Source organism: Rhinopithecus bieti, unplaced genomic scaffold (assembly GCF_001698545.2).
Source record: "Rhinopithecus bieti isolate Rb0 unplaced genomic scaffold, ASM169854v2 scaffold_3041, whole genome shotgun sequence".
Lineage (NCBI taxonomy): Eukaryota > Metazoa > Chordata > Mammalia > Primates > Cercopithecidae > Rhinopithecus > Rhinopithecus bieti.
The window spans coordinates 4,133,136-4,152,657 of NW_016804262.1; the positions used below are offsets into that span (position 1 = coordinate 4,133,136).

At 35.1% G+C, this 19,522-nt stretch overlaps 1 protein-coding gene across 1 annotated transcript in view; it reads right to left on the reverse strand.

Moving 5' to 3' along the window:
* The window catches only part of LOC108526617 (integrin alpha-4), a 53,445-nt gene extending 35,999 nt beyond the window's left edge, over positions 1 to 17,446 (reverse strand). Inside the window, exons 1-9 of the mRNA XM_017867431.1 lie at positions 17,362 to 17,446; positions 16,045 to 16,130; positions 15,302 to 15,364; positions 15,073 to 15,210; positions 11,746 to 11,857; positions 5,124 to 5,218; positions 3,723 to 3,813; positions 3,115 to 3,160; positions 2,250 to 2,404 (exon numbers count right to left, since the gene is read on the reverse strand). Coding sequence (XP_017722920.1) covers positions 2,250 to 2,404; positions 3,115 to 3,160; positions 3,723 to 3,813; positions 5,124 to 5,218; positions 11,746 to 11,857; positions 15,073 to 15,210; positions 15,302 to 15,316 — 652 coding nt within the window. The 5' untranslated portion in view covers positions 15,317 to 15,364; positions 16,045 to 16,130; positions 17,362 to 17,446. The remainder of the gene's footprint in view (positions 1 to 2,249; positions 2,405 to 3,114; positions 3,161 to 3,722; positions 3,814 to 5,123; positions 5,219 to 11,745; positions 11,858 to 15,072; positions 15,211 to 15,301; positions 15,365 to 16,044; positions 16,131 to 17,361) is intronic.
* Positions 17,447 to 19,522: the final 2,076 nt, after the last annotated feature.

Consider the following 19,522-nt stretch of genomic DNA (forward strand, 5'->3'; position numbering starts at 1 on the left):
AAAAAAAAAAAAAAAGAAAAGAAAAGAAAGAAATGTTAAAAGCAAACAAAAACTTCCAAGCCAGATCTTTACCAAGAAAGTGAGACCCATTTCACGAATCTAAATGGGTTCTTTGCCATGCAAGCTAAATATAATATTCTTCTGAGGTGTCACTCATTATATAGAAGCAATAATTCATGTGATAGTTTAAAGAATTTATGTAATTCTTGACATGTTCATTTATATTTTAGGAGTAACTTACACTTCTAGAAGAATTTTACCTACTTATTTCAAGGAAACAAGCATAACAGCTATATTATTCTTTATACATTTCAAATAAATCCTTCAGTCATCTTTTAGTTGGAAAATAATGAAGTCCAAGCCAATTGGATTTCAAATTATTATTACTATTATTATTTTTTGAGGTGGAGTCTCGCTCTGTCGCCCAAACTGGAGTGCAGTGGCCGGATCTCAGCTCACTGCAAGCTCCGCCTTTAGGGTTCACGCCATTCTCCTGCCTCAGTCTCCCGAGTAGCTGGGACTATAGGCGCCTGCCACCTCGCCCAGCTAGTTTTTTGTATTTTCAGTAGAGACGGGGTTTCACCGGGTTAGCCAGGATGGTCTCGATCTCCTGACCTTGTGATCCGCCCGTCTCAGCCTCCCAAAGTGCTGGGATTACAGGCTTGAGCCACCGCACCCGGCAGATTTCAAAATTATAACTGAGATTCAATACCTCAGAGAAACAGCACTGCAACTGAAATAGCTATCTACAAGTTCATTGTCCTGAGTTCAGAAAAAGAGTAAATGAAAATGAGGTGAAAAATAATCCACTATTAGTAAGAGTCAAAATGTCCTGGCTTTATTAAACATGCTTACCATGTGAATTATTTCTCCTGGGAGTCATTTTGTGATAATTCTAAGATATGTTTCTCTAATAATGTGATGATTATTTATGTGTTTCATATATTTGTCTTCAACTGTTTTTAAAAATATCTGGTAACAATGGAATTGTTAGTAGAGAAAACACTGGTTTTACATAAAAGGAAAGTGCCTCATCTACTCAGTGTGTAATCTTTCAGATTATCCATCAGCTTGTCTGTGTTAATGTGTAATTTACTGTGTGGTCAGGTTCTCAAACTGCCATTTTCAAATCAATAACTAGATGAAGGCTTGCCCACCCTCTTATTACTATAGCTCTGGCCATGACTTTTTCAGAGCACTATTAAAAATAAGTCTGATCTAAAGTAGAGATACCAGACTCATTGTGTACCTTTCAGGTACAGGCTCATTGTGTACCTCATGCATACTGAGACATCTATTACATATCCATGGTATTATTTAATAAGTATGTGGGCCCTTCATGCTGTTTAGAAAACAGCAGCCTGCAGGGTCATGAATACAATAAACTCTTGACAGGTCCTAATAGAGGATCATAAATATTGTGAATTATTAATCTTTAAATGATATGCCCAGATACGCTCTTCTCCTACCACAGGCTAGTTTCACTAGTAGTTATTCTCATATTAGCCTAAATAAAACAATTAGGAACATTAATCTGCTAGCAAAAATGCTTATAAAGTCACATATACATGATTTGGAATTCGCCACCATGATTTTGGATGAGCTGTATCAATGATACTTTCTCCAGAGCAGATAATTGAGAGTTGTCTATACATAGGGAAATGGGTAGGGTTCTTAGGGGCTTGTAGTCGCAGTAAATTATTAACGGGCATATTATTTATATAAATTAGAATCAGGTCTAGCTTCTTCAATTTTAAAAATATTTTTGCGATTATTATTTTTTTGAGACAGGATCTCATTCCATTGCTCAGGCTGGAATGCAGTGGTGTGATCACAGCTCGTTGTAGCCTGGACCTCCTGGGCTCAAGCCTCAGCCACCTAAAGTGCTGGGATTACAGACATGAGCCACCATGCCTGGCTTTCTTCAATTATTGAAATTGGATAAAATATGAAGAAAGAGATTTCACAGGTTAAGCTCAGTTGGTTTACCTTAAACTAACATAGCAAGAGATACTATGTCCTTTGCTTCTCATAATCTCTAAACAACTACAGCCTTCTAATGTGCCCAACTCATTAGTTAGAACAACACAAGAATCTGGAAGATGGAGAGGAAAAGTATGCATCAGGTAGTTTCTCGCCCCTGCTCTAAAGATCTCCATAGTGAAAACCGGTGAGGGCTCCAAACAGGATTGTGGGATTAATGAAAGAACCGCACCCCATCAAGGATTAATTTTGTAAGGCATACTCACCAATGTAACCTGGAACTTCCTTGCCCTTATATGAGAAACACAGTGTTAGATCCATGCACACAGAAGGCCATCCATTTTCAACACAGTCAAATTTTGTTCTATTTACTGACTCAGGGTGGCTTAAAGAAGCTTCAACAATGACTACAGGTCTTGTCCTGAGAAGGAAATACAATTAGCAAAATACAATTAGCAATGTTAATTAAAGAATTATTTTTCCGGCCGGGCGGCGTGGCTCAAGCCTGTAATCCGCAGCACTTTGGGAGGCGCGAGACGGGCCGGATCAGCGAGGTCAGGAGATCGAGACCCATCCTGCGCCTAACACGGCGTGAAGCCCCGTCTCTACTAAAATACAAAAAGCGAGGGCCGGGGCGAGGTGGCCCCGGGCGCCTGTAGTCCGCCAGCTATCGGGAGGGCTGAGGCAGGGAATGGCGTAAACCTCGGAGGCGGAGCTTGCAGCGAGCTGAGATCTGGCGCCAGGCTGCACTCCAGTCCCAGCGACAGAGCGAGCTCGCCTCACAAAAAAAAAAAAAAAAAAAAAAAAGAATTATTTTCCTAAGAAGTGCATTTGTTTTGTGCAGCTTTACATTGACCAGTAATTTCATGAGTCTTCCTTATTATGTGTATACATACTAATTACTTTCTGTGCACAGGGAAAATAACTTTTATTTAAATGTCCAAAATATTGATTTTGATGATTTAATTATATCTCTGTAAGGTGAAAAAAATACCCCAAAGTGCAATAATTAAACTTCAGAATACCAAAAGAGTATCATGAGGTCACTACCACTGCTGATTTTAAACACTGCCTCCCATCATTTACAATTAAACCAAATTGCCATTAAGCAGTGACATATATCAATCTTACCTTAGCAACACAGCAGAATCAGACCGAAAAGCACCAACTGCAACATCTGGAGGATAAAAAACAACACAGATTAATGATCATCATTAGTCAAAGAGAATTACTTTTCAGCCATAAGTACTGAACTACGTATCACCTTTGATTACCTAAAAACACTACTTGTAGAAAATTAGAGACTATATGCTAACATCTTACAATTCATTCCTCTTTTCTCTGAATCTACTCATGTACAACAGTCATCCCATTATGATATATCATAAACTTTATGATAAAAAGTTTACTAAAACAAAATTCAATTTTTGGACTAGAAACATTCAAATTTCCTTTCTAAATAAGTTTTCTTTCTTTTCCTCATTATCTATTTGATTTTCATGAGTGCTTTCATTTTTTTCAAAAACACAGACTATAACATTGAGTAACTAACACTGTTAAGCTGAGGAATTACTTGATCATTTTAGGCCCATCCTTGAATTAAGGAGAACTTTAAAAATGAATTAAAAAAATTATCAGTAAGATGAAGTCTTTCATACCAGTATTATGTACTTCACTATAAAGCAGTATCTATATAGAGCTTATTCCAATTTATAAATTATGATAAACTAATTACTCACCTACATATCCATTATTATCTGCATCAATTTGTCCTGATATAGACTGTCCAAACATACTTAACGATTTGCTGATCTGAAGTCCTTCAATTCTCTGAAAAATAGGAAAGTTGAGTGGGAAGTAGTTTTTGAATACTAATATACCAGAGAAGCAATGATTTAGCTAAATAATGAGCTTTCCCAGGCATGCCTTGGCACATCTACTAACAAAGTTGCATTTTAGTTAAATCAAATACTTCCAAGAGTGACAAAATTTTCCAGCTGGAAATGAACAGATGACATTTATTTTATGACTAAAAAATTTTACTTTACTTTGTGAGCAAAGGGAAAATTATGTTGTACAGATTTTCTAAAATAGTCCTGACTCCCTCTCAAGTCTTTTCAGAGATAGGGGTCTCACTATGGCACCTGGCCTGGCCTGGAACTCCTGGGTTCAAGCAGTCTTCCCAGCTCAGCTTCCTGAGTAGCTGAGATTACAGGTGCACACCACCATGCCTGGCTTCCTTAGGTCTCTTCAGGCTCTGTATTTACTTCCTTTCCCAACATGAACAATTAAATAAGTAATCTGGAAAACAAGATGTCTATAATCACTTAGTGGAGCTTATGACTGAGGCTTTTGATAAAAGCCAACTTTTTAACAAGAACAATCCTAGCCAGATATGTACTTTCTATTCCACATGTCTAATTTCATGTGCACATACAGGTTTATAAATATTAAGCTGATATTCATACTAAGAAAATTGGTATTTTTGTTTACTAGGCAAATACATTTCTTTTATATCAATTACAGAGAACCATTTGCTCATTTTACCTAATCAAAATAACTGCCAGCTAATATTTCCATGCAAATATCAAGAGAAAAACTTTTCTTCTCTGCGTATGTCATTTTCTTTCTAGGCACTGAAATGCCATGATTTTTCAACATACAAAAGTGAAGTCAGAGTAAGATTATGAGACATTATTAAAGTGCTATCATCTTACTACTCAACAGTGAAAGAAACCCAGAGTATCATATGTGTGTTTGATCTCCCTGTGCAATCTTCATGAAATATGGAGCTCTAGCCACAAGGCCAAGACACAGTTAATCAAATCCAAATGGGCATATTTTACAATCATATGGATATTACCTTGGAATACAATTTAATGAAATACAAAGACAAATATTTAATGGTCAATAGATAAGCTAGGGTGGAAATGAACTACAACTCTTATTTATGGAAAAAGGGAGTTTGAAGAATTATTAATCCCTTAAAATAAGATCATTTGTCACTATAAGTAAACGGTGAAATGAAGTGTGAAGTATTTGAAAGAGAAAATTGAGGAAAAAAAGTCCACATGACCCTGGAAGTTTTAAGGATACGCATTATAACCAATGCTTCTTTTGGAAATAGAATAGTATCTTACCTGCGAGAAGGCTGATGAGACCCCATCTGCTCGGCCATTGTAAATATAAATAGCACCTTGCAAGTCATCTTCTTGTGGAGCTCCGATAGCAACATCTATCCAAGAATTTAAGCAGTGGAAAAATAAATTCTTGATACAAAGAATGCAACTTCGAAAACTAACCTAATGAACCCTAATTCATATCACGTAAGAAAACTCTCTTTTATGAAAAATAACAGTCTTCCTCAGACAGAAAAAAATAAAATACGATCATCATCATATACAGGATTGTACACAATAGTTTGTACATGAAGAAAGCAGAGTGGAAGCATCTGAGAGGCAATCTAACAAAATGATTAGGGCATGGGCTCTACAGACAGATCACTGGGGTCTGATCCAAGCTCTGCCACTGGGCACTGCCATGCTAGGCTGGGCCCATTTCTTAATCTGTGTTTCAATTCTCTCACCTATATAATGGGATCATAATAAAAACCACTCTCAGCATAAAAGGATATAACTTATGTAAAGTGCTTAGAGCAGTGCCTTGCATGTAATAACTTCTCATAATCTATGAATATTTTGATCATAAGAATTTTTACTTTGGGAGTCCAGACTTACCTTATTTGCAAAATGACTTTTAACTTAATTCCTACTCCAATGAAAATGATTAAGGTATCTGTTAGAGATATCTGCACACACATACACACAGGATTTCAGAAAAAGGATTTGTTCTGTAAAATAATGATTATATCACCTTTCTGTATATAATTATGTCAGACTATGATACCAAGGGAAAAAAATGATCTGATCAACTAAGAAAACCTGAGTAAATGACATGGTTAAGTGCTATAAATATATAGCACAAAGGAGAAAAATAATATTCTACAGTTGCAAGAGCATTTCATTATTTTACCAAGTATTGTCTATTTATGCACATATTTATTTATATGCAATGGCTTTTTGTTACTTTAATGGAAACCTAAAGTAGTTTGTCTTCATGATATTACTTATTACCATCAAACTGAAAACCTTTTCATCAACAGTGGTAATTTTTGGCTACTATTTCAATGAAGATAAACATATCTTTGATGTATAACTCCATGCTAAACAATGTAAAATTGTAAAAATGCAAAAGCTTTTCTAGTTTCAGTTAAAAAGAAATGGTAAACACCTATATTTACTTTGTTTATACATACTAAGGCTAGCCTCTTTTGACTTGTATGAAGTTTTTCAAACTTTCATATGCAAACATACCCATTCATTTATTCATTCATTGGACAGCTAGTCAGCACCTATTATATTCCAGGCATTTGCCAGGAGCTGGCAAAACAGGGCAGTACCACAGAAAGAAACTCATTGTTTAGTGGGGAGGAATGGCAAGTAAGAATAGACTAATAACATAGCATATGAGGAGGAAGTGGTGGAAATTAGGGAAGGCTTTTCATAGAAGATGATGCCCAAGATAAGATTAGAGTATCCATAGGTCACAGCCAGGTGAAGAAAAGGGGAAATGCAATTTAGAGATAGGGAAAAGCCTGTGCAAGGGCAGGGAAGCAACAGGCAGCATGGCACATGTGAAGAATGGCAACTCGTTTGGAATAACTGGAGTCAGATTTGTGCAGAATATATACATGCAGGAACAGAGGAGCAAGAATTGGAAGGAAGAGAAAGAGAGGAGGAGGAGAAGAGGAAAAGAAGGAAAAGAAGGAGTGGAGAAAAGTATCTTATAGCCATTGAACGGAAGACAGCAATTTCTTTAATCAGGGCTGGGTTTATACTTCCACCACTGTGGTTAAAGCTGTAGAATTTGCTATACATTGATTCTTCTTAACACATGAAAAAAATAACAAGCCTTGTTCATGAAGTGGTTGATGTAATTCTTACAGTATCTGTTATTAGCAAGAGTGATCTAGATTAAGGCAAATATTTAGGAAAAACACTGATGAGCCTTTTCAGCCAAAATATTTAAAAGGTCCAAATAAATTTTTTTCCATACAGAGGACACTTCAATCTTTGGCTATCACATATATAGATTCAAACTCTTACTTCCTGGATTACACCTGGATCTGTTATATAATAAAGTTCTAGCTATCATTATTCAAATGAGAAAGATACATTTTGAAATATATAGAAATGTTTTCCAAGCCTATGCAACTTAATTTGGGACACAATATACAGAACACAGATATGTAACGATTGCTTTTACTTCTTATCTGAACATTTTCATTCTTTTAATATAAATCAAAATTATTAGTATTAGTGTCAGCCAACACTTATGCTTACAATGTAGGTACTGTGATATGGGCTTCATGCACATTTACCCAAGTAACTCTCACAACCGCTATATTAAATAAATACTCTGACTCCAACTTTACAGATGAGGAAACTGAGGTGCAGGGTATAACCTGCTCAAGGTGACAGAGCCAGGATGTTATGGAGCTGGGATTTAAACCCTGCAGCCTGGCTCCAGCGCCTTTGCTATTGCCATGCTCTATGAACTCATTAACAACAGAGGTCATACCCCCAAATTTCCCTTCCTAATACCGATTCCTGTTCTGTGTCAAAGAGGTTCTCTCTCTCTCTCTCTCTCTCTCTCTCTCTCTCTCACACACACACACACACACACACACACACACACACACACACACGAATACTATTCAGCCATTAAAATAAAAGGAAATCATGTATTCTGCAGCAACAGGGATAGAACTGGTGGGTGGTGTCATTATCTTAAGTGAAACAAGCCAGGCACAGAAAGTAAAATAACACATGTTCTTAACTCATAAATCAGTGCTTTAAAAATGTGTTCACATGGATGTATAAAGTAGAATGACAGACAATGAAGACTTAGAAAAGAAAGGGGTTGTGAGGGGTGGATGATGAAAAATTACTTAATGGGTAAAAATGTATGTTATTTGGATGATGGATACCCACAAGCTCTGACTTGATCACTATGTAATTGATACATGTAACAATATGGCACTTGTACTCTATAAACAAATAAAACAGAAGTGCTCACTTAATGATTTGATGATATATCAAAATTTCAGGCGCACACAAAGTAATAGTACAGTTGTAATTTACAATTGTAGAACTTATGGTTCTGCTCTAAAAATATTCAAATATATTGTCTAAAAGTCAGATAATAAGGCTCAAGGTGAAAACAGAAACTAAACCGATAAATAGCGGTCTTGTTAAGTCTATTTTACATATAAAGTAAAAAATGCTATCTGCTGTTGGTCATGTCAGGTATATTAGTCTGACCAATTTTTTCATGCTTTTGAGGAGTTTTAACTAAACTCTTGCCAAATCAATTGGTCATCTTTTTAGAAAATGGCTTGTGTTGCTTTTCTAAGGACACAGGAAATAGAGTCTGATTTTTTTTTTCCGTTTGAGAACAACTGAAAAGTGATATGACAAATGCCAAGATAACTTAGGTTTGCTACACAAAGTACCACAAAAATTTGCATAATAAAGACATTAAGTGTGATTTGCATCCAATATTGGAGTCTCTTTCTACATAATCCTACACTTCTTGCCATGAACACAAAGTATCTTTACCCATTCACCCCAGAAAAATAAAATAAGACAAGATGGGGCAAAGTAATAAAGAAACACATAAAGAAAAAGAACTTGTAAATTCCTGCTGTCTCATGCAGGCAGACATGGTGGAATAGGACACACTCACCCTGTTTCCACATCAGCAATGGTCTTGCTAATATCTAAAATATTGAAAATGCCTACTTATGGGCAAAATAGAAGATAAAATTAGAACTGGAGGACTGGGCGCGGTGACTCACGCCTGTAATCTCAGCACTTTGGGAGGCCAAGGCGGGCGGATCACAAGGTCAGGAGGTCGAGACTATTCTGGTTAACACAGTGCAACTCTGTCTCTACTAAAAACACAAAAAAATTAACCAGCAGGCATGGTGGCAGGCGCCTGTAGTCCCAGCTACTCGGGAGGCTGAGGCAGGAGAATGGCGTGAACCTGGAAGGCGGAGTTGCAGTGAGGCAAGATCACACCACTGCACTCGAGCCTGGGCGACAAGAGCAAGACTCTGGTTCAAAAAAAAAAAAAAAAAAAACAACTGGGCCAAGTAGAAAAAGATATATGGCATTATAAACACTCACTGAAGTGTCAATGTAGCCACTAAGTGTAAATATGCTGTGAATTATAAAAGGCATTATAAATAGCACAAAAATATGCAGAAATACTTTAAAAAATCATTTGCATAATAACTTCCAGATATAAAAGTATTACCTTTAGGAGTGGAGTGCTGAGGGCTTTTAGCGAAACAAGAGTTATGTGAAGCCCAGGGTCTCCTATACAAACTAAGAGACTGCACTGTCCCCTGAAAGTCCCCTCCGAAGTCTTCTTCCTAAGTCTCATTGACAGAATACTCTGTCTGTCCTTCACACCACTGGAAAATTACTTGGGCTTTTCCCAGGTACTAGAGTAATTCTAATAAGGGAATTTGCCTACTGCTCATGACAGTTTTACAGCTCTAACTATCACAATAATTCAAATTTGTCACTGACATTTTGATGCCACAAAAATAATTTCTATGTGTACATACATATATTTTCACATTCAAAAGGGTAAAATAGTGGTCTTCCTTAAATGTGCCAATTAAAACAAGACAGAAAATCATAAAGTGTTTTACTAAACAGTGATTTTGTGTTTTAAAAGAAAGAATTGGGTTGTCTATACAACACACAACATATCAAAATGCATAAACATGGTTTTATCTGCAGGTTTTTATTAGGTAGAACCCTTAAATTTGCCACTAAATAAGGCTTATGTTTTCAAGTATTACTTTTATTTTCTACTTGATTGCAGAACTATAAAAAAGGGTGCCACTATTTTCTTCATTTTCATTTATTATGGTACATATTCTGTACCTGATATGGTACATCTGACCCAAAATAAATGTTCAATAACTATCACAGAATTGCTGGTTACTTATGAGATGTAACATCAAACATAATAAAATTTTTTGTTTTTAATCAAATCAGACTTTTAATAAAAAGATAATAAAATAACAGTTTCTTACTGCTGTACATTAAAACTGCACACTTCTGAATGGAGAGATCAGTTATCAGTGAATTGCTTTTCTATGACACTGGATGGCTGCATAGGAGCAGCACTGACCTGAATTTATACAAACTCTCAAGGGATGTGAACTCAATGTGATAAGTGACGGCAGCAATGGCCAATACAGGAGTGCAAACCAGGTGTCCCGCCCCCTTTCCAGGAAGGGCATAAAACAAGACACGATCCCTCTTACAGCTCCAATTAAACAAAACAGCCACAACACCTTCCCTCACCCCTGTCCGGGATGAGGTTATTTGTGAAAATGAGCCAGTGCCCAACCTGGGGTTCTGGTAGGGTAAGGGAAGTAGGGGGAAGCTAGTGATGGGTGGGGTACAGAGAGGCTCCCCTCCATACATGTTTTATTAAAATATTATATGTAATCATAATAACCAAAAGTATACACACATATTTTTTCTCTCCTTTCAGTTTTAAATAGTAAACAAAAAATCCAGAACAGTAAGACTTGCATAACATAGTTACACTATTTTACGTTTAAGAAGGTTCCCTGGAAGCATGTATTCCATAACTGACTTTTTGTGTAGAATAACGCATTTTATATATTTAAAGTAGATTGTGGTATCTAGGTACAAGAAGACATTAAGAAGATGAGAATTTATAGTACCCCATCACTTTAATCTCTGAGAAAGCTGTAGCCTAAAATTACCATATACTAATTGCCAATGGTCTTATCAAGAAGACAATTATGAACCCTAAAAATAAGTATCAAATACTTATGTGCTGAACTCCAGGAAATTGCACACTCTCCTCTTAAACCTATTCATCATTTCATGCACAATTTTAACAGACTCAGTTACTTACCACTTAGAACTAGATTGATAAAAGCAAATTTTTAACAGAGAATGCTAGTAGATGCAGGGATTTCAACAACAGGACTGACATCCATGGTGATATGCACAGTTACCACACTACCATCTACTCAGTTAGTGAAAAACTTCAATATCAGTGGGTAAACAGCCACTGTCCCCAGGCTTCCCAGTGGCCTGCTGAGAATCTCTTCTCAAATTCCCCAGATCCTCCCATAACATGGCTATAGGGAACGCCTGGCAGAGCAGAGGGCTTCCAGAACCCTGCTCCAGCTCTGCAGCCAGCCTCTGTTGGGTTTGGTCAGTGTCTTTATTGTACTGATAGTTAAATACCATGGTCCAATGAGTCTATGATACACATTTCCTGCCCATATTTTATTATTTCTGAAATCAGGGTCTTCCTTAACATGGAAAAATGGTGGGCTTTAACAGCTTAATAGGCAGCTTTTAGGGACACATAAATAATAATGCAGTTTCTAATCAATGGTGCCTTAGAATCACTGAAATAAAGTATTTTGAATATCCATTATTAACAGTGGTAAAGATCAATGGGTGACAAACTGAGGAGAAGTCATACATAACACTAAAGAAAAGAAAAAACTTAGCATGCCACTCTGGATCCATTTTCTATAGGAAGGTAAACACCACAAAACTTTAATCATATTTTCTTCCAAAAACCATTTTAAAAGCAGAAATCAAGCACCAAATTGATAATTTTAATTACCTTCAAAGCCATCATTGTCAATGTCACCAAGATTAACTATAGATTCGCCAAATCTTGCAGCATATTTGTCACTTCCAACGAGGTTTGTTTCCATTTCATTCATTACTGCTCCCTAGATAGAAAGGGAGAGAAACGGTGTCATTATAACACTCCCTGACAACTTTACACAATTTACTGTTGTAATTGGATATGGATTTTTTCTAATGCGTCAAACAAGTTGGACAAACTACAGACTGAGCTTTAGTACACACATCTCAGTTCAATTCAATAAATATTTATTGAGTCTGTCAACACATAATAGTATGATTAGAGCTCAGAGGACATAAAAAATTGTCAAACTCATGATCTCTAGCTTTGAAAATCCAATAAATCATTTTGATAATTCAATTTAGCAAATATTTATTGAGCTTCTACTAAAGACAACACACTGTGCAAAGAGTGAAAAGGTGAAAGGGGGCAAGGAAGTGTGTGTATAAAACACATTCCCTTTCTTCAATAAGCCCACAGTTACAGGCAGGGCTTAGCCCAAGCATACAAATGACTGAGAAGCAGAAACTGCTTTACAATATCAAGAAGCAAAAATAAATAAATAAAAAAATCTAATTATAACAGAAGAGACTTCATAAAGGAGATGGCATGCCAGGTGGCTACTGAAGGATAAGCGTAATTTTGATACACAGAGAAAACCAGCAGCAAAACAAATTCCAAAGAATTTGGCTCTAATGAATGGCATGTATAATGAATGAGACAAAAATGTCAGATTGCAGTCTCATAGTGTAGCATCTTGATTGTCAAGGAAAATTTACTCTTAATTTAGGGAACAACAGTAAACACTGAAGGTTTCTGAGTTGAGGAGTGACATGACTGAAGTTGGTCTTTGGAACCAGCAGCAATGGAGCATAGATTAGTCAATGGATAACTAGGAAGGAGGAAGATGAGTTACTACAATAAGACATTCAATAATGTAATAATTAGCTGTTACAATCACAGCTATCAGTTCTCTTCGCAAACTTTGATCATGTCAGTCCTTTGTATTAAAAAGAGAAAAGGCCATATCCTTTCTTCTTCCCAAATCTACTTGGCACTCCTTAAGCATATACACGTTCTTTCCTTGTCAAGTGTCTTCATTTGTGAATTTTACAATAGAAAAATTCTGATTTTTGTCTTTCTCAAACACTACTTCCTCTGTAAAAGCTTCTTGAGCCAAAGGGAATCACTTCTTCCACTTTGTATGTACTTACAATGTGCCATGTACCACGTCGTAGTCAATTGTTTACTCCCATTGGTGGCTTTACAAGATCCTGAAGTCCTGGGGACAGCTCTATGATTATTACCTCTTTTTATAGTCCGGGTTACATTTCAGATACTCGCTAAATGTCATTTATTTTATTTTAAATGAACTAAGATGACTGGGAATCATCTTTATAATCACTGACACTGAAGCAGTGAATGATTGATTCAAAGAAGTCAGGGATAAAACAGCTTGGCTCCTGGGCAAATGTCTAAATTTAAAGAGCAGAAGGGTGAAAAGGCTCCAGGGAGAACAGACAAGGGACGGACTTAAGACAGTGCAATGGCTCTGAAGTTCTGGAAGGAGAGTTTCAATAGGAAGAGGTGATCACTATTCTTCAAGTATTCCCTAGTCACAGAGAGTGGTGACTGAGAGTTCACTGGAAAGCCCTGAGAGCTATTTTAGTACAAGTAGGTAGAAGCCAGAGTCACTCAAGTACCATTCTTTCTTGAGTTCATTCAAAAACAATTTCACCTACTTGTCTAGGACTCTTTCAATCCCTGATGAAACAGCGGTAAACAAGACACAATATCTCTCCACATGGCATCTATACTACAGAAGAACAGACAACAGCAAATCAAATCAATGTAAATAAATGCCACCTAGTGGTTAGCGCCATTTCAGAGAGTTGAGAAATTAGAGGTTAGATAGAACAAAGGAAGACCGTATCAGAGGATTTAAAAGCTGAAATCACTTATTAAATTAATTCAAGTGTTTAATAAGAGTAGTGCCTCGAGGTAGGCATGAGGGAAGAACAGGAGGGTAGCCAAGTGGGTAGAAGGGTTTATCTGTTTTTTTCTTAAGGAGATTAAGATTGCAATGGGGGAAAATGATTCTATGTTGCTTTACTTTAGGTATACATGTGGATGTTTAGTTGTAAAGAGGAAGATAAGAGAAAGCTGCAGCACGAGGATGTAGCCAGTACAAAGACCACTATTTTTGGAAATGGAAATGTGAAATCTACGGAAGAAAATTATCTAATATCACTATTAATGAGATTTAATGATCACTGTGTAGATAATTTGCTTTTACTATTAAATGTAGGTTAAATACAGTCTAGGAAATGCCAAAGCATAAATAACTTCCCTGCTCTGTATTTTAAACTTTGAGAATCTTCCATTTATAAGACTAGATGTTTTCTTTCTTAAATTATAGAGTTTAGTCTGATGCTTAATATAAGAACTTGCTAAATGCTCTGAAACCATTGACTGAACATAGTTACAAATACTTTCTTGAAACAGAGTCCACTTTGTTGAATCCTGACTGAAAAATGCTATGCCATTAGAAATGAACTGGTCTTCTCACAAGCCCACTCTTGTTTTCAAATCAAAGGAACAGGCCAAGAAGATCTCATTAAGACTCCATAAATTTTTTGTTTTGACCTAATGTCAAGAATCTAGGCTGGCAAGATAAGGCCAGAAAGTCTTTGAATTATCAAGTGGTCAGTTTCTACCACAATAATTTAAAATTGAATTATAGTCAGTAATTACCTATTTATACAATTAATATATCCACTGTGGAATAAACTGTGCCAATTTTATATTCTTATCAAGAGCATAATATATATGGAATTATGAAAATTAATGTTTTAACAAAACACATCTCGTTTCTAATTGTTTTCAAGAGATTGAAAATACTTAATTATTCATCTTCTAGTCCTAGTAATATTTTATAATTTATATAAGGACCTTAACCAGAACTATTAAGAAATCTATATTTTGAAGGAGGTATAAAAATTATTCTTTCAAATTGGATTAGTATCAACATAAAAACTGAAAGAAATTCAGCTCGAGTGAACAACACAAGCTGTGAACAGAGAACTCCCTACTATTTCATGATTGTTCTAGAATAAAATGGGATCCTTTCCCTCATCATCATATTCCATTTCATTTTTAGAGCATCAGTACAGTATTAGAATTTTAACTTTTGTCAATAAAAAAAAAACCTGAAAATAATCTCAGATCTCTGGAATAAGATCAATTTCAGTTTTGATCATAATTCCATAAATGGCTTCCAGTTGGGACACTCGGACATACCGAGCCAGAGTTGATGTACACAAACACTCTTCCTTCCTCTCTGATGGTGCTCTGCATGGGCGCTCCCACAAGCAGATCTGAGAAGCCATCTGCGTTAAGGTCCACAGCACAGACAGAAGCTCCAAAGTACGATCCAAGCTGTCCCAAAACAAACCAGATCCACTCATTGAGAAAAAAGCAGGGCTACTCGCAAAAGCCCACAGAGATACTAAAGGTGAAGACATATTACCTTTTTACCTTTCATTTCATGTAAGATATTTAGTTCTTTTTCATCAATGCTGAATATATATGCCTGTAATTGGGGAAATAATTAGAAAAGATTTTATGAATACCATATATTTTTTAAAACCCCACTCATTTCTGTTTGATCGAACATGAATTTTTACAACTTGCAGTTAATTGCTCAAATATAAAAATAAATCCTTTTAAGAGTGACACAAAAGGGTTTGGGATCCACTGTTACATTAATATGCCTTACTTGCAAAAGTATTTTCTCAGGAGGTATTTTACTGATCTTCTAGAGGGGGCACAGGAAGTGTTGTTCGCCTCACTTTTCAAAAGTAAGACTCAGAAAAGCTGAGTGACCAATGTTCACATAGCAACATAGCAAAAACTAAAACCAGAAATAATATTTCCTTCCTTCTAGTCTTACCACAAAATATATAGTTGCCTTAACTTCTTTTCAGCTGGGTAACTGTTCACCATATACTCCCTGGACATTTTTAGATAGTTCTATCTTATAATTTTCTTAAAGGAAACAAAGTCTCATTTGACTTTTGTAATTTTTCAGAAAGTGTTTTGCTAAATTTCTTCTAAAACCGTAACGTCTTTCACCAATTCCACTAAATGTAATAACTTGTTCATCATTTCTAATCTTTCTTTCCTTATGTATGCAGTTTCTCCTTTAATATCTTATTCATGCAATGTATTTGAACCTTTGTGAAGAAATAAATATAAAAATGTAATTCTTACTTTACCAATCTGCTCGTGTTGAGGAGCTCCTCCGACTACTTCAGTAGTATGCTGACTCCGAAAATGACCAGCTCCAACTGAATATCCTTTAAGGGAGAAAGTATGAGAGTCTTGGGTAAAGTACATCATATGCTAATATGGGTAAAATAGATCATAAGATTAAATGATACCCCATTCAAAATGACATTAAGCAGTTAAGAATATTTAGCATACAGATACTCAAAATCGGTCATTCATTATGTTTTACGCAATTTTGTTATGTTTTACAAAACTGCAGTCATATGGTTTGTATTTCCAAGTCCTAGAAATTGAAAATAGCATCTTTACATCTGGTGCAGTATAATCAGTTTCTAGGATTACAACAGACATATTTTAGAGTATATTAAATATAACATCTTAATTGGGAAATGAAAACTTTAAACCTTAAATAAAATCCTGCTAAAGTTCAGCTTTTTTGCCACCAAATCTTTCTTTTGTGATGACTTTTTGATGACAAAAGGTAATTTTATTTTATGTAATAAAAGGCATATCAAGTTATATTTCTTGAACTATTTCAAAGAATCCTTTAATCATAAACAAGAAAACATTGAATTGTAACAAATTCTTCTACTTGAAATTTCTTCTGTTTGAATGGAAAGAAAGAGTGCTTGTTTTATAATTATTTCTGAGTGTAAGATGCTCACATTTGACACATATAAAGTTTAAACAAACATGGATTTTCTGAAAATCTATAGGAAAAGCATTTGTTTTCTTGTAATGGACATTAATGCAAGAAAACTTTGCATTTCTGTTGAAATACAGATGATAAAGTATCCTACTATTGACTTATGAGATGATAGTGAGGAGGAGGAAGATGATAAAAATAGTTAAGCTCTGGGAAATATTCTAAGAACTTATGAGGTGAAGGTCAATGAGCCGTTTGTAGACCCATATGCTTCACGGAGCCCCTCATCTGGAATGTGGTGGACAGTACCACTGGCTTTCAGTTGGTCCTTAAGGAAACTATACTTACACAGATGTTTAAATGAGTTAATTCACGTAAAGTTCTCACAAAAAGTTCCTGAGATATGGGAGGCACTCAATAGAAACAACCTGTATAATTGGTTGACTACATAAAGATACAAACTTACTAGTGTTTCCTAAAGTGAACTACAAAGAGTAAACTAAACTAGAAGTTCTATTAAGAATTATATATTGATGATTTTAGGCACATGTGTAAATGTAAAATATTAAGTTAACTAAAGTTTCATAAATCCTATCCTTAAGAGACAGTTTCTGAACTGTCTAATTATTACTATAATTCTACTGGCCACTTACATCTTTGGAAAATATATTTTCCTTATTTATAATTATAGTACTAGTATTCGTAAGGCAGAGATCATTTAAGTTTGTCCATTTTTATAGTACCTAAATAACTTCCAAATTTTACTTGATTTTGTTTGTCTAAAAAAGCCTTGTATTTATTTGTAGTTATATTGTAGACAAAAAGAGAGCCAGTCCAATAAGATGATCCTGGGGCTCCCATCACAATTAAATCCTGTAAGAAAAAAAAAAATTATTATTTAAAGTTTAGGCTCACCACCCCAAACCTCCTCCCGATACACAATAGATAGTGAAGAGAACATATTTTTATAATAATAAATTCCAGAAGTAGGAATATTCTGTGAAGTTAAATCATACCAGGAAAAAAAAAAAAAAAAAAAAGCCAGAGAAGTTGGCTAATGGATTTCTACCTAAAAGTGAAATCTCAGAGAAGAAACTCTGAAATTCTCATTTAACGCATTTATCAGTGGATTTCAAAAGTTGAAAGGAGAACTACTGAACTCTAGGGTAAGCTTTTGGGAGACAGGCAATATGGTTCCTATGAAAGAAAATCATATGTGGGTAATTCATGTGTGCTAATTACGGAGATGATCATGTGTTGCCAAAGAATAAAAAGTGGACTTAATTTATTTCAATTTGCAAAGAACCACTGATTTTTCTAATAATGTTAGCTTAGGGGAGAAAAGTCCAATGGAATATGGGGCACATTTTGTTATACATAGGAATTTAGGAGAAGGAGAAGATTGGAATGAGCACGCCCTTGTCTGGTATAGTATGAAAACTCTCAGCAATTAAATCTCTTTAGCATATTTCTATATTCCTAAATAATCCTAAACTTTAAAAAAGTCGACTTAAACTGAAGAAAGCATTTTCTTTGTAAGCATTTTAAGCATTTTAATATAACTGTTAATATTTGCAGACACTGTCAACCCCAAACTTGATATAGCCTGATCTTCATGGACTCAAAAAAAAATTCCTGAATTCACAGTGTGTTTTTAAGAAAAACTGAGAGATTTGGGGTTGAGTACAACTGTGCCCTTTCATAGGTATCCTAGAAAGTTAAAAACAGAGTAAAAAATCTTGGGAATATTATCTATCTGATTTAAGGGGATATTAAGTTCTTACATTTCCCAGTTATAATAATTTTAATGAAAAATATAGACTAATATGCTTCCTTTGTCCCTCAACTAGAAATTTAAAATAACACACTTGGGTTATTTTCAATACCTAAGTTAACAAGATAATTAACTGTAGCTACTTTTTTCATTAAATTATTGAAGAAATATTCTTGACTATAGATTTTAGTTCATCTTATGTAGTATAGCCATCTATATATTGATATTTTATTGAAATATATGTGGAATTTTGAGTGGCAAAATTAAGTTGTAATACTCAAATTTAAGAGATAGGAAGATGTTGCACAGTTTTACTTTAAAACATATCAGTCTTCCAAATCATGAGAAGAATTAAGATTCTATATGTTAACATTTATAGCAGCTATTTTTTGAACAATTACCTTTGTGTAAAAACTAGATATTCCAGCTTGACATGACGCAAAATTTTCTCCAAATTTTTTCACATAATCTGAAATGAAATATTGAAACAACTCAGAATTATATCTTAAAATAAACATATAATCTCCATAATTTGTTTCTTAAATAAATTCTTACAGAAAGGTCCTTTAAGGTCTATAGTTTGTACTTTTAAAATAAAACCAGTAACCTTGATATAACTTAACAAATCCCTTCCATATTAATATTCAAAATATTCCTAAGAAATGGCAATTAAAATATCTCCCTCTGCTTCTTCTTCATAGGAAGCACACACAGCATATACTCAAAAAATTTTTGTCAAATAAGACAGAGGTAGGATTTATGATTTTGAGTCCATGTTTTCTTTTTACTGTATATATCTAAGGTGTGCAACATCACGTTTGACATACATATACATAGTGAAACAGTTACTACACTTAACATACATACCTCCTCACAGTCATTTTTTGTACATTGAGTGAAATCTACTCTCTTGGCAAACTTCCAGTGCACAATAATTAACTCCAGTCCTCATGCTGTACATTAGATCTCTAGACTTATTCATCCTACACAAATGCAGCTTTGTACACTTTCACCAACATCTCCCCATTCCTAACCCTCTC